The sequence below is a fragment of the Lagopus muta genome, chromosome 4, assembly GCF_023343835.1.
Source record: "Lagopus muta isolate bLagMut1 chromosome 4, bLagMut1 primary, whole genome shotgun sequence".
Lineage (NCBI taxonomy): Eukaryota > Metazoa > Chordata > Aves > Galliformes > Phasianidae > Lagopus > Lagopus muta.
Genome location: NC_064436.1, coordinates 56161895 through 56175405, shown reverse-complemented (window position 1 = coordinate 56175405; position 13511 = coordinate 56161895). Strand labels below are relative to the sequence as shown.

The window sequence follows — 13511 nt, the reverse complement described above, 5'->3', positions numbered from 1 at the left end:
CTCGCCTCGCTGGCCACAATTCTTTTTATGCAGCCCAGGATACGGTTGGCTTTCTGGGCTACAAGGGCACATCGCCGGTTTACGCCCAGCCTGAGCACGCAGCCTTCTGATACAAGCAACCCTGCTCGTCGTGGCCTAACGTCGCCGCGCGGTCCCGACCTCGCAGCAAAGCTCGCTCTCAGAGCCCCGCCTCCCGCTCCCCGCCCTCCGGCCCGGCCCCGCTCGGCGCGGGCTGATGAGGCGCGCGGTGCGCCGGGATCAGCCGTCGGCCCGCCGCGCGGGGCTGCGTGCCATGCTGCTGCCGTGGGTGCGGCGGGCGGACGCGCGCCGCCTGGCCCGGGTTCTGCCCTTGGCGTGCAGCTGCTCGCAGCGGAGTGCCCTGCCGCGGGGCTACAGCCAGGGGGCGGGCGGGAAGGTGAGGGGTGAGAGAGAGCCGCGCTGCTCGGGGATCCTGGCTGAGATCCACGTTTGGGGGCTCGAGAAGGAAAAGCTCTGTGTGCTTGTAAATTACAAATCGGAAGTATTTTCGTTAGTAGGGACGCAAAGCGGTCGTTCCTTTATTACGCTCTATCTGTGGTGGTTCATCCTGCTCGACCGGCGTCGCTCTGCGCTACAGCGTCCGTCCCAATCTCTTGCCAGCACTAACGCGTGCTCTTCCGCAGGCCCTGCTGCTGGGAGCCTACGCGAGCGAGCGGGAGGGCGACGGCGCTCAGCTCAGCGCGGCGGGGGACGCGTTCGACGGCCGCGTGTCCGGGAGGCTGCGCGAGCTGCTGGCCGCGTGAGTGCTGCGTGCCGCGCTGGGGGAGGTGGAAGCGCCTGTAAACGCCCGCAAGAGCGGGGCGGTGTGCTTGGTCCTTGTTAGCGTTTAAGCACGTAACCCTTCGCAGGCCGCGCGGCTTGGAGGGAAGCTCCTGGGGAAGAGATGCGAAGTATCTGTGGGGGCTGCTCTTTGTCGGGATGAGCCGGCGCAGTGTGCGGTGCTGTGTGGCTGTGGGTTGAACGCAGCAGCTTAACTTTGTTACCGTAAGGACCTGTTCACTGGAAGAAGCTTCTTGTGTTCTAGATGCGGGGCCCCTCTGAAGAAAGGCAAAGCACGCATATTCCATGGTTTGCATCAGGTACGGGCAGTGCGTTTTCGTATGTGTATTTCTGATGTGTGAGATTTGCCCTTATGGCTTACTTTAAGCTTGGTTCATTGGTGTGCATCACAGATATGACATATTACCCGCTTCAAGGTGTGCTTTTGGTGCCATTTGAGAGGTCCCAGCACATCTAATGCCTCTGCACGGAGCTAACGAACACGATTTGTGCCTTGCCGGAGTGCTGCTAGGCAGCCGCTAGGTGTCCCCGTGTGAGTAATTGCATCGTATGTTAGGGCTATGTACAGATTTTAAACAAATCAGGTTGTAGGAATTATTGCCTGTCACCTGTAAGTTCCCACGTGCACAGCAGATGAGTGATGTACCCAGCTAAAAGGCTGTCATGGATTCGTGGAAGACCCCTGGAAGGTCCCATTGCCCCAGCTGTACATACAGGATGGCCCCTGAAGTAAGCAGTAAATCTCCGCAGGTGAATGCAGTCGAAGGTGACCTTATGCACTTTTCTATGCGTGTAAGATAATATCAGCTAAAAAAGGATAACCTGAATCATTGATCTTCTGGGAAGTTCGCACTAGTTCCACATCTTGAGAATTAAGACACTTTGTGGTGTCGTAGTTTGAAAGCCAACAGAATGTGACAGAGCTACTATTTGCAATGGAACGAAAAGGAAAGTCTAAGATTAAATTACTGGAAAATCTATTCACATACATAACCTTGAGTATGGCTTTATACAGATTTGAATTCATCCGTAAAGGTCTCCCTTCATCTTTGTTATCTTTGCCTTTTTGCCTCCCGCTTCTGGTTTGTCAGGCACGTGGCTTGCCTGAATTCTGGATCTGCATACCTCTGTGCAGCTTTGGTTTGGCAGCTGGCTAATTGTGCCAGCTCCACTCCTGAGCTGAACTGCTAGGCTTAGGCTTTGAAGAGACTTTTTTAGATTGAATGTACTACTGAGCTAAAATGGTTGCACTTAGGCAGCTCACATCGGGCCTCTGTTCTGCAGCAAAAGCTGGATTTGTTTTTAAGACTTTTAGACTTTCCCGTAGAAGTATCTTTTGCTGTATGGTGAGCATAAAGCCATATCTGCTCAACAATTAAGTGTAAATAGTGCCCAACTGTTTGGATCCCTGTGGCAAATGACTGAGAGTGGAAGACGGTGTTACCACACTTTTTAAGAAGAAAATCTGTAACAAAGAGAATGTATTTTAATGCTGTTTGGCTTGATTTGGGAAGTGTAGTCTTTGTAACAACCCTGTGCTGTGGCTGTAACAATGAGGAATCCATTCGTGTGTTGACTTTGTGTAGGACTTTCCAAGCGTGGTTGTAGTTGGTTTGGGTAAGAAGAATGCTGGAATAAATGACCAAGAAAACTGGAATGAAGACAAAGAAAATATCCGTGCAGCTGTTGCAGGTTAACTTTTCTAATTTTCTTAAGCCTTTCATCTAGAGAAGTCTTTTAATGGTGCCGCATGTTCCATCATAACCACGTAAGTTATGAGCTGAGACAAGAGGTCAGTCGCACGCATATGACGGCTCTCTGTCCCAAGAGCTAGACCAGACTGCTCACTAGCTGCCATGTTATACTGTTCATAAAAGCGTGGATAAACTATTTTGTGAGAAAAGAACAGGTACAGAGCCTTAGCAAAAACGAAATCACAGCAAATATCTGATACCTATACTCATAGTCCATAACACTCCAGAATAATGGAGACTTTCTTTGATATGGGTCAGGCTTAAAGGAATCAGAAGTTTAGGGCCTAATTGTTGGAATTTATCAAGTTACATTTTTCATCACGATTTGTCAATAGGTGGTAATCAGCATTTAAAATTGTTTTACCACGTGTTCATTTCAGTTAATTTATTTATGAACTTAGGTATCATAAGTAAACTTTTTTCCTTGAGGTGTTACATAGATCGTATCAGACACCTGTTTTGCTTTTCTGTGCAATATGACCTACTCATCCTGTACTGTATTTTTCAGTTGGTTGTAGACAGATCCAAGACCTGGAAATCCCCTGTGTTGAAGTGGACCCTTGTGGAGATGCTCAAGCAGCAGCAGAAGGTGCTGTCCTTGGATTGCATGAATACAATGAGCTGAAGCAAAAAAAGAAACCTGTAGTTACTCCTCAGCTTCATGGAAGGTGATGGCAAAAGGAAAAGTTGCTTGTATATTTATCCATTTGTCTATTTCTTAAATTATGCATGCTTGTTCATGAGAAAAATGAAACTGAAAGAACAGGCCTAGCAGCAATCTCTCTCTTATCTCCTCCTAATCCTTTGAATTTCCTTAATTATTTTACACTCCAGGTATATTAATGGTGTTTGTTCCATACATTTTGTTAGTATGCCATGTTCTGAGGCTAAGGGTAAATAAATTCTGCTTCATATAAAAGAAGGGCAAGGATAAAAATAAAAGCAAAAATTACTTGAAACATGGTTCTGATGTAAAAGGATTTGCACTGGTATTGCATGCCAAAATTGTGGAGCAGAGTTATCCCAGACTCTGTAAATGAACAAATCCTTTTGATAATCAGGAAATGCTGACTGAGACCAGACCACAGATACGTTTTACATAGTTCACTTGTTATATTTGCATTCACAGAATAAAATGCAAGGAGAAAAGCTTGGCTTCTAAGTAGATCTCACTGTTGCTTGAGAGGAGAAAGCAGACATTCCCATTTCCTATGCAGTCAGCTCTGTCTTTTGCTAGTGAAATTCTTGAGTGCAACGTGAGATGAGATCCAAATTCTACTCTTATCATGTAACCGTACTTCAGCAAAGTGAGAAACAGAATTGAAGGCTTTATGTGGTAAATGAAAACTTTCATAACATGATTACAAATTTTGGAAGGCATATAAACCTTACGTTTAAGGATTTAATTTCAGAATAGTAAGGATTAGGAGAAGACCAAACATATTAGGCAGTTTCACCCCTGCCTGCTCTAGGATTCTTCTAGCTTTCTGTGAAGCACTTGAAGCAGAGATGAGAACTAGACTAGATACACCATGGATCTCGCCCAGAATTCCTCATAGTCATGGTAATGGAACATTCTTAATTGCCTTAAATTAATGCTGATGTACTTTCGAGAAGGAGAGAACAAATGAACGCTGACATCTTTTTTTAAAGGTTGATGATCACGATTGTTACACATTGTTTTGTCTCTTTAGTGCTGGAAGTGAAGCCTGGCAGAAAGGTGTTATCTATGCGGAGGGTCAGAATCTCGCTCGGTACCTTATGGAGGCTCCAGCTAATTATATAACTCCAATCAAATTTGCTGAATATATTGAACAGAAGCTTGGAAATTTTGCTAGCAATGTGAAGGTCCATATAAGGTAAAACCCCTTGACACTGCTTTTCTATTGAGTAAAAAAACCCTTCCATGTTACTGAAATTAGTAGCATGCTCTCATTTTCATCTGCTATCTCAAATAACAAAAGCAAGTGAAGTCTTTGTTGAAAAGGCCTAAAGGTGCCCAGACTGCAGGCTGCTCTCAGAATTAGGTGAGCAGAGTAAGCAGATACTGTGACACAGCAAAATGATTAACTGCCAATTAGTCATGCTGTCAGTTATCTGCTTAATTGACACAAGGGCTGTGAAGGAGGAAGCCTGGTGAAGAATCAGTGAATAAATTACAGATACCAGATCCTTTTTACACCTCTTTTGTTCCCAATCGTTATATATACCTTTCTTTTTCTTGTTTATTTGGATGTGGTAATTAAATATCCTTTATTGCTTTTTTTCTTTGTTTGCTTTTTGGTTTTTAAAACGTTGAGATAGGGCCCTAAAAGCCTTTGCAATTGAATTTGCACAGCTAATGCTTCTTGTCCCTGAATTTCTAGTTACTGGCCTTCAGCAGAAATGGCTGGTTGCATTAATAAGTGCTGGAGGGTGTTCTGGTGAAAGGGAAAAGACTGAGGGAAATCAACTGTACGCATAGTATCTGTTCTGATGGGAGAAAGCAAAAAAGGAAGGGGATGCAACACTGTTACTTCGTGTGTCTTCAAAGACACAGCCTGATAGGCAAGTTGAAGTTTAACATTTCTCATGCAGAAAGTACAGATCTGGTCTTCTTTGAAAATAAAAAACCAAACAGTAACTTTGAGGCAGGACTTTTCTGTTTCACAAAAGAAATAACAGTGGGATTTGAATGATGGTTTCCAGTGTAACTAAAATTGAATTAATTGTGCACAAGCCTTCAAGAATCATAGTCTGTCAAAAAGAAACAAAAGCTCCTTGGTCAGCATCCCATTAAAAAAATATATGTATATATTTCTGTTCCAGGCCAGAGTCTTGGATAGCAACACAGCAGATGGGAGCATTCCTGAGTGTAGCCAAGGGTTCAGCTGAACCTCCCATCTTTCTGGAGATTCACTATTTAGGAGGTGCTAATGCAAATGACTCTCCCTTGGTATTTGTAGGAAAAGGAGTTACGTTTGACAGGTACGTATGGTGATATTCTAATGGTTTGGGGACAAGGGGAAACTATGCTTTAGTTATTAAAGGGTGGAGCTCAGATGGACTGTGCATAACTCAGACAAGAGATGTGCACTTCAAACTGTAATCCTGTAAAACACAGAGGTGAAGCCTTGCTTGTACCTTCCTAGTTCTGTTGAATGCAAAGATGCTTTTTCTTTTCCCAGCACATCTTTCAATGCTGTTCCAGTGAACCTACTCTATGTAGCAGATTATGCTGCATTTCCCAGGAATAAAACAAGCTTCAGTGACTGAACAGTGTAAAACTGATGTGCTTTTGGCTTGTGAGGGAAAATGAAATCCAGGGGAAAGAAACAAAACTTTTTGTCTTTTTTTTAATCTGAGTAAACCGTGGGATGAAGAATTCACATACTTCACATTGCAGTCTGCCCCTGGACACATAGATCACATTTAAGCCAAGTAGAAACAGTTGGTTCTTTGCAGCAGGTTCTCATGTGGGACAGAAAAAGCAGTTATACATACTGAAGAATTTATCAGTCTGTTCTCCTTCCATATGCTTGACTTTACCAAATCTACTATTCTTCTCTATTATGAAGACTGCAGAGTGCATGAGAACTGGTTTGTTAGTCCACTGCAGATTACCTGAATTCTTATGGTGCAGAGGAAGTAATGTAGGTGTATTTTAGCTGAAAACCAGTCTACTTGGGTGTTGTAAGAAGAAACCACAGTCTAGTATTTACTGATTTTTTTTTTTTTTTTTTAATTTTTTTTTTTCCATGCTAAAACACAGTGATGGACAGAGTGCTTGTGTTTACTAATGTATGTAACGTCTAACATCTCCAAGCTGGATAACATTTATTCTGTTATTTCAGTGGTGGCATTTCACTGAAGCCATCATCGGGTATGGATGCGATGAGAGCAGATATGGGAGGGGCTGCAACGGTGTGTTCAGCCATTGTGACAGCAGCAGCTTTAAATCTGCCTCTTAACATAATTGGTAAGTGCTTGGTAAGTGTGAGAATCTGAAAGCTTTCATTCTACAGGATTCTCTGTAGACAAAGTCATTTTCTGTATCAGCAGTGATAACTTTTAAGACACTGTCTTACAGAAATGTCACAGGTTCTTACAGACCTGCTTCTCTCATTCCCTACCTCAGCCTCTCTTCTGTTTTCACTTGCTTATCAAAAAATCCTTACTTTTGCACGAATATAATAATGCAAGGCAGAATTAAAAAAAATAATAATAAAAAAAATAAAAATAAAAATAAAAAAATTAAGGCATGATTTTTAGAATTTAGAAGAGGGATCGGGGCACCTCTCCTGTGAAGAAAGGTTGAGGGAACTGAGCTTGTTTAGCTTGGAGAAGGGAAGGCTCTGGGGAGATGTCACTGCAGCCTTCCAGTACTCGAAGGGAGCATGTAAACAGGAGGGGGAATGGCTGTTTATGAGGGTGGATAGTGATAGGACAAGGGGGAATGGTTTTAAACTGAGACAGGGGAGGTTTAGGTTAGATATTAGGAGGAAATTTTTCACACAGAGGGTGGTGATGCACTGGAACAGGTTGCCCAAGGAGGTTGTGGATGCTGCATCCCTGGAGGCATTCAAGGCCAGGCTGGATGTGGCTCTGGGCAGCGTGGTCTGGTGGTTGGTGACCCTGCACATAGCAGGGAGGTTGAAACTGGGTGATCACTGTGGTCCTTTTCAACCCAGGCCATTCTATGATTCTGTGACTTGGTTGTTAATAAACCTGTTTTTAGTGGGCTTTGTCCTGATGCTTTGTTACAAGAAGGAATTTGGATACCTATAAAAGCCATTAGAAATGAAAAGGAGTTAGCTGAGCTACCTCTGCCAAAGCTGAGGAGGATGGTGCATCAGCTTTTTCCTTCGGAGCATGTCTCAGCAGAAATTTTAAAACAACAGAATAAGCTTTCTGATACTAGTTTGTAGTTATGAACAGTGGTTATTGCTTCTGCAGAAATGCTGTACAGTTAGAATTAAATCAGTTGATTCAGAAATTGTTAAAAAACCATTCCCTGATGAGATGTAGTCCGTTCTAGGTTAAGTTTTATGTTTGAAAACTGTAGCTTCCAGGTAATATTTCAGTTGCTGACGTGCTTCAACCAGTAGAGGGCAGCAAACCACACATCCTCACAAGATTCATACTTATAAGTATCCCAAGGGAAGTAGTAAGCAAAAATCCGCGGAGCAGAAATCTGTGTACTTAACTCCAGTGAATAGCAGCAGTTTGCAGTTCTCTCAATGCTTCGTGCTTTGGGCAGGACACAGGAGGAGGTTCTCCCTGGGAATGGGGGCTGTCTTTCATCCCACTGTCCCATTCACTGTTTTCACATTGACTGAGAGCTCGTGTTTGCTCTTATGGTTGGCATTCTATGGCGATTCCTTGGACCCCTCTTGACATTACACAACGAGGAGAGCTTGAACAGCTCAGAGTTCAGAAGTCTGATTTTTCAGAAAGAAATAACTCCCTTTATATGTTACTAGTTCTTCATATATGGAAGAGATAAGGTAGTACCTCTTGACAGAAGCTTCGGTGAATTTTAAAGCTCCTCTGCTTTTGCTTGCCTGAGTATATGAAGTGGAAGTAAATCCTAGTGGTAAAATGGTGTAGGGGAAAAAAAGCTCTGGTGCAACATGCAGAGAAATCCCACTGATTGGAAATCAGACCATGTGACTTTCAGTGACCAGGACAATTCAGATATTGAGCAATTCAAGGTGAAAATCCTACTGCTTTATTAAGTTTGTTGTTTGTTTCCTAACTATTTTTTTTTATCTCTTTTGAGAAAGATTCTAGTAATGCACTTTTTTTTTTTCTCTCTGAGGTTTGGCACCCCTCTGTGAAAACATGCCCAGTGGTAAGGCAAACAAGCCTGGGGATGTCGTTAGAGCCAAGAATGGAAAAACAATCCAGGTATGCCTATGAAACTTGGATTTTTGAGTACTCTGAGTGAATTGGTTCAATCGGTTGCATGACTGTAGTCAGAGGATATGCAATGCAAATTTAAGTTATTTACAAATGTATGTTATTAATTAGGAATTGCAATCACAGGCTTTTTTCAAACATATTTAAACATATTTGAAGAGGTTAGACATATTCTACAAATCCCTAATAAAAACTGGAAAGTATGGTAACAATGAACATGCTAGAAAATATTGTCAGCTCAAGAGGCTGCAACGATGCTTATAAACATGGGCTCTCAGAATGAGAAACACAACTTGCTTCTGGCACACCTTTGAGGACAGTTACCTGCTGTCTGGAGTAAGATGTAAGTGTACTAGTTCCCTGTTGATATAATTAAGGTCTTTACCATGCCAGCTGCTCTGTACAAGCAGAGCATCATAAGATCTGTCAATTCAAAGCACATTGCCATACTATTATTTCATATTTAATCCAAGCTATGCTAATTCAATATATTAAATGGTGCAGAAAGTTACGGTGCAGTAGACTGCTGACTTTGTGCAGAAGAAGATGGCTTATCCAGTATTTCTGTCTGGATTTCTGTGATTCAAGCTTTGACCTTGAGGTTCTCTCTGCAGTACTGAGTTTGGTGGCATTCAGCTTGGAGGGAGAAGACTGCATGCATATTCCTCCTGCAAGGAGAACTCTAGAAGAAATAGCTAGTGGGTCAGAGCGCATGCAATTGATCTTGCAGATTTCATTATAAGCTTCCTCTGAAAGGAGAAAGATGCATGGGCATCTTTATTTTCTTCTTTAGAGGAAAAAAGTTTCAAGATTCAAAGACAAAGCAGTTTCACAAGGAAGCACTTCCTGGCACACATCTGTGCATTCTTGTGGATCCCTCTCCTTCACAGTTTCTATGAGCCATATTTCTCTGAGAAGATTTGATTAATTTCCTTGGGCTTGTGACAGTGTAGTCACAATCTGACAGCTGTTTAAGAGAATGTGTGAAAAATAAGTCGGTTACTGGGGTGTTTTCAGTAGTTAATCTCTTTTTATTGATTTTTTTCCACCTGGAGGTTGATAACACAGATGCAGAAGGAAGACTGCTATTAGCTGATGCTCTCTGTTATGCCCACAATTTTAATGCAAGGGCTATTGTGAATGCTGCAACATTAACAGGTAAGCAGTCACCCTTCCCTGCTTCATTTTGGAAGCCAACTTCTTGTTATTCTCATATTAAATATTCTCGTATTAAATGGTCTGTGAATTTGTTGTACTATGCATACAAAGACAGCCTGAAGCTGAAAGCAGGTGAGATGACTTGGCATGCTGCAGGACAAGAGCTTGCAGAAATGCTGTTCTAACAACTTGTACAGCTGCAGCATGTCTCCAAGACTGGGGGTATTGGCATGCATGGAGCACAGCAAGCAATGTAGATGAAGTTGGGCCTGGCCCAGCTGAGCTGGAAAGGGTAAGTCCAGGAGGACTTATGCAGACTTGAATGTTTCTGCACAAAGTTTTCCCATGCTTCTGTTTCTGTCTGAGCTTAATAGTAGATTACAGGCAATTATGTCACTCAACATCTTGCCTAAGCACATTCAACCCCCAGAGATGGCTATGTGGTACAGAGATACTGGTGAAGCTGTGGAAAACTTTGCTAGTTCTGGCACTAGCCATGCTGAAGCCAAAACAGCTTCTTTGTGAACAGCCTCCTGGGTGCTGAGTTCTGACCTACCCAGCACCACTTCTTCCATTACCTGAGCTATCTCAATCTCCATGGTCCTACCTAATAGGAGAATCAATACCATCTTCTCAGGAAGTCACTTCAGTGAAACATCACAGCATGGCCAGGGTTGGAAGGGACTTCAAGGATCATGAATCTCCAACCCCTCTGCCACATGCAGGGCCACCAACCTCCCCATTTAATACTAGACCAGGCTGCCCAGGGCTCCATCCAACCTGGCCTTGAACACCTCCAGGGACAGGGCATCCACAGCCTGGATCACAGCCTGGGCAGCCTGTTCCAGCACCTCACCACTCTCATAGTAAAGAACTTCCCCCTGAAACACCTCTAATTTCATGTGCATTTTGCATAGTCGCAAACATAAAACATTCTGTTTCTTCTCAATAGTTATATGTGAATGGAGTTATAATTTTAAACATGTAAAAATTAGCACTGTGTATGCATCTCATGAACTGCAGCAACAATCTGTCATAGCTACAATCACTTCAGGTATGACAGATTGTTGCTGAAATGTGAGCAAATATGGAAGAACAGATCAAATAAGAGTCCACTGTTTTGCTTAATAAACAAGCTGAGAAAAATAATCACCTCTCTCTGCTTTAAATCATGTTCCTCAAGCTTAACATGTTCAAATGTTTGGAAAATGTTTATAGAGAGAAGCAATGTTGATTTTAAGATGGTTGACTTGTGTAAAAGTATTTCCATGATAGAAGAAATGGGCTTCTCCCACTGCAGGCTATTGTTTGGGATCCTTTGGCAGCAGGCAGGAAGGAGGACAGCTCCTGCAGAAATTTCTGGCACTAAGTATTTTGCTTTTTAAATCTCCCTGGGATTGAGTGCCTGAAATAGCATCAGTGTTAGAATAGCATCTGCTTCTCTAAGCAGACCTGTGACAACCAAAAAGTAACTGTGTATGCCATCTCTCTGCTTTAGGCGTGGTTTATTATTTTGATGGTGATTACTGTCATTTAAATCAAATTTGTGTATGCTGTGCAACAACCGCTGTGGGTGAAATTCACAGAAGGAAAAGTACCAGATAGAAAATTGGATGAGTTCATAAACTTGAAAAAGTCTGATTTTCTATGTAGAAACTGTAAACATTTAGTGGGTTTTTTTTTTTTTGTTTTTTTTTTTAATTTTATTTTGAGAAAAGACTTATTGCTGAATGCATTAGATTAGGTATGTTACTATTAAGCTGAAAACAGTCAAATTTTATGAGATCTGGAATGTAATTTTCATCAATTCTTGTCCTGTTAGTTTAGCCTTTAAGCAACTTTAAATTTTTTTTAAAGTAAGTGAAAGTGCACTAAAATCTGTAGGTCTTGTGGACTTCAGAAATCATTGGTAGTGAGAATTAGAAAAGGAAGTACTGTGAGGAGTCTGTATGCAGTCTGTAATAACTCCAAAGTCTAACTAACGTAACTGCAAAGTCCACCTTTGCACTCATTGTATAAATTTCAAGCTGTCTTTCTATAGGTGCCATGGATGTTGCATTGGGGTCTGCTGCAACTGGAGTGTTCACAAATTCATCTTGGCTTTGGAATCACCTTTATGAGGTAGGCCATCAGCATTACTATCAAATGATAATTTTGTTAATAGCTGCTGTTACTAAAAAATTAGTGACTTTCTTTAAAGAAAGTCTTACCTGATACAAATCTAATTGTTACTGTATTTGAAATCTCGTAGGAATGTGTTAGTATTGTATTTAATTGAAAAATACATAATTAAGACCCTTAATTGCTGCCTCCTGGATTTATATCACACAGCACAAAGCATGCGTCGTGATTTTGAGTGGTGTTGGCACCCTTTGACAACATACTGCATGTGTAGAAGCTCTGGATTGTTGACAGTGATTAGATTTTGTTAAAAAGGTAATTGGTATTGTTAAAAGCCAGACCAAAAGAGACATTCACACCTTGCAAGTGCCTGAGGTGTGATGGACATGGGAGTCTCTGAAGGGAAGGATCTGTGAAAATGTATATTACCAGGAAAATATGTTAATAGGGAAGAGAACTGTTCTTTATATTTTGCTTTTTGATTACCACCACCACCACCAAAATAGGATTCAGTTTTATTTGCAGTGTATTTCCAAATAGCTGACATTATTTTGGAGCGTAGAAAATTTTACAGAGTGGTCAAAGTTAGAAAAGGATAAAAATGCACAATGCTGGTGCTTATAAATGCAGTTTAAAAACGGGAGGGAGAGGAAAAAAACAGCAACCCACTCACAAAAATGAGCAGTGAACTTTGCCCAGTGTCACCTTTTCTTTTTCAGGCCAGCATCGTGACAGGAGACAGAGTGTGGAGAATGCCTCTTTTTGAACATTACACAAAACAAATAACAGACTGCCCTCTCGCAGACCTGAGTAACATTGGGAAGTACAGCAGGTAACGCTGCACCATCTCTCGCACCCTGTCCTCGCAGCCTGCAGCCCAGCGCTTGGGCTGGCGGTGTTGCTTTAGAAACGATCCCTCTTTCTGCTTCCTGCAGAGCTGGAGGAGCGTGCACGGCTGCTGCCTTCCTGAAGGAGTTTGTGACAGCCCCTCACTGGGCTCACCTGGACATTGCTGGTGTGATGGCCAACAAGGACGAGGTGCCATACCTGCGGAAGGGCATGGCTGGGCGCCCCACCAGGACGCTCGTGGAGTTTGCGGCTCGGTTAAGCCAAGACAGTCACAGTCCCAAATAAAATGCTTAAATGTTCATTCTAAAATCATCCGCTCTGCCTTAAGGAAAAAAAAATGCACTCTGGGTAAGTGAGTGCCCCAGACATACTTTCACAGAAGTGATGAACTGCACATTTTATAAATCAAGAACATCTCACTTGTGAGACTTTTCTTCCTCTGTTATACAGCTTTAAAGTAAAAATACGCTGCTGGACCTACCTGAGGTATTTAATACCAGACTGTGACCATGGGAAATGCTGTATGTATGAAGCAAGCACGGTTCTTGTAAACAATAAATCTTGCACAGTGTTTTGATTAAGAGAGAACTGAGGGGGGGGAGCAGAGCTGTGCGTGTTGGGGGTGCCCTCACCTGTGGTTGTGCTCCTTGTGCAATGCTTGCAGAACCAGCGGTGCGTCACGCAGACTGGGCGTGATGTAGGATAGCGGTTTTGGTTTCGAGAACGGGGGAGGTGCCGTCAGGGAGGAAACCAAAACTCAAACGCGAAAAGTGGCGAAAAAGCCGCCGCTTACCTGTGGACCTGGGGAAGGCAGGGCTGGGGGCGCGGACTCCCGCCGTGCAGGCCCGCCTGCCGCCTTCGCTTTCTCCCGTCTCCGCCTGGGTCCGAGGAACGCCCCTGAGGAGCCGC

General features: G+C 42.9%; 1 protein-coding gene across 2 annotated transcripts; it reads left to right on the top strand.

Moving 5' to 3' along the window:
- Positions 1-231: 231 nt before the first annotated feature.
- LAP3 (leucine aminopeptidase 3) lies at positions 232-13418 on the top strand. Of its 2 annotated transcripts, XR_007376194.1 has the most exons (14): positions 232-415; positions 663-778; positions 1064-1118; positions 2406-2511; positions 3082-3241; positions 4268-4432; positions 5382-5540; positions 6407-6531; positions 8374-8462; positions 9530-9632; positions 11674-11753; positions 12473-12585; positions 12689-12950; positions 13053-13418. XR_007376194.1 is itself a non-coding variant. In XM_048941201.1 (13 exons), the coding sequence occupies exons 1-13, from the start codon at positions 236-238 to the stop codon at positions 12885-12887; spliced, it is 1650 nt and encodes a 549-aa protein (XP_048797158.1). In that variant the 5' UTR covers positions 232-235; the 3' UTR covers positions 12888-13418. The 2 variants fall into 2 exon arrangements, 1 of the variants encoding a protein (XP_048797158.1); XM_048941201.1 differs by having other exon boundaries at positions 12689-13418.
- The last annotated feature ends 93 nt before the right edge of the window (positions 13419-13511 follow it).

Bases quoted from the DNA above. Each gene is read 5' to 3' on its own strand.
- LAP3 (XM_048941201.1), top strand. From the start codon at position 236: ATGAGGCGCGCGGTGCGCCGGGATCAGCCGTCGGCCCGCCGCGCGGGG. The intron at 6,532-8,373 runs GTAAGTGCTTGG...TTTCTCTCTGAG, and splicing joins TCTGCCTCTTAACATAATTG to GTTTGGCACCCCTCTGTGAA. The intron at 9,633-11,673 runs GTAAGCAGTCAC...GTCTTTCTATAG, and splicing joins GAATGCTGCAACATTAACAG to GTGCCATGGATGTTGCATTG.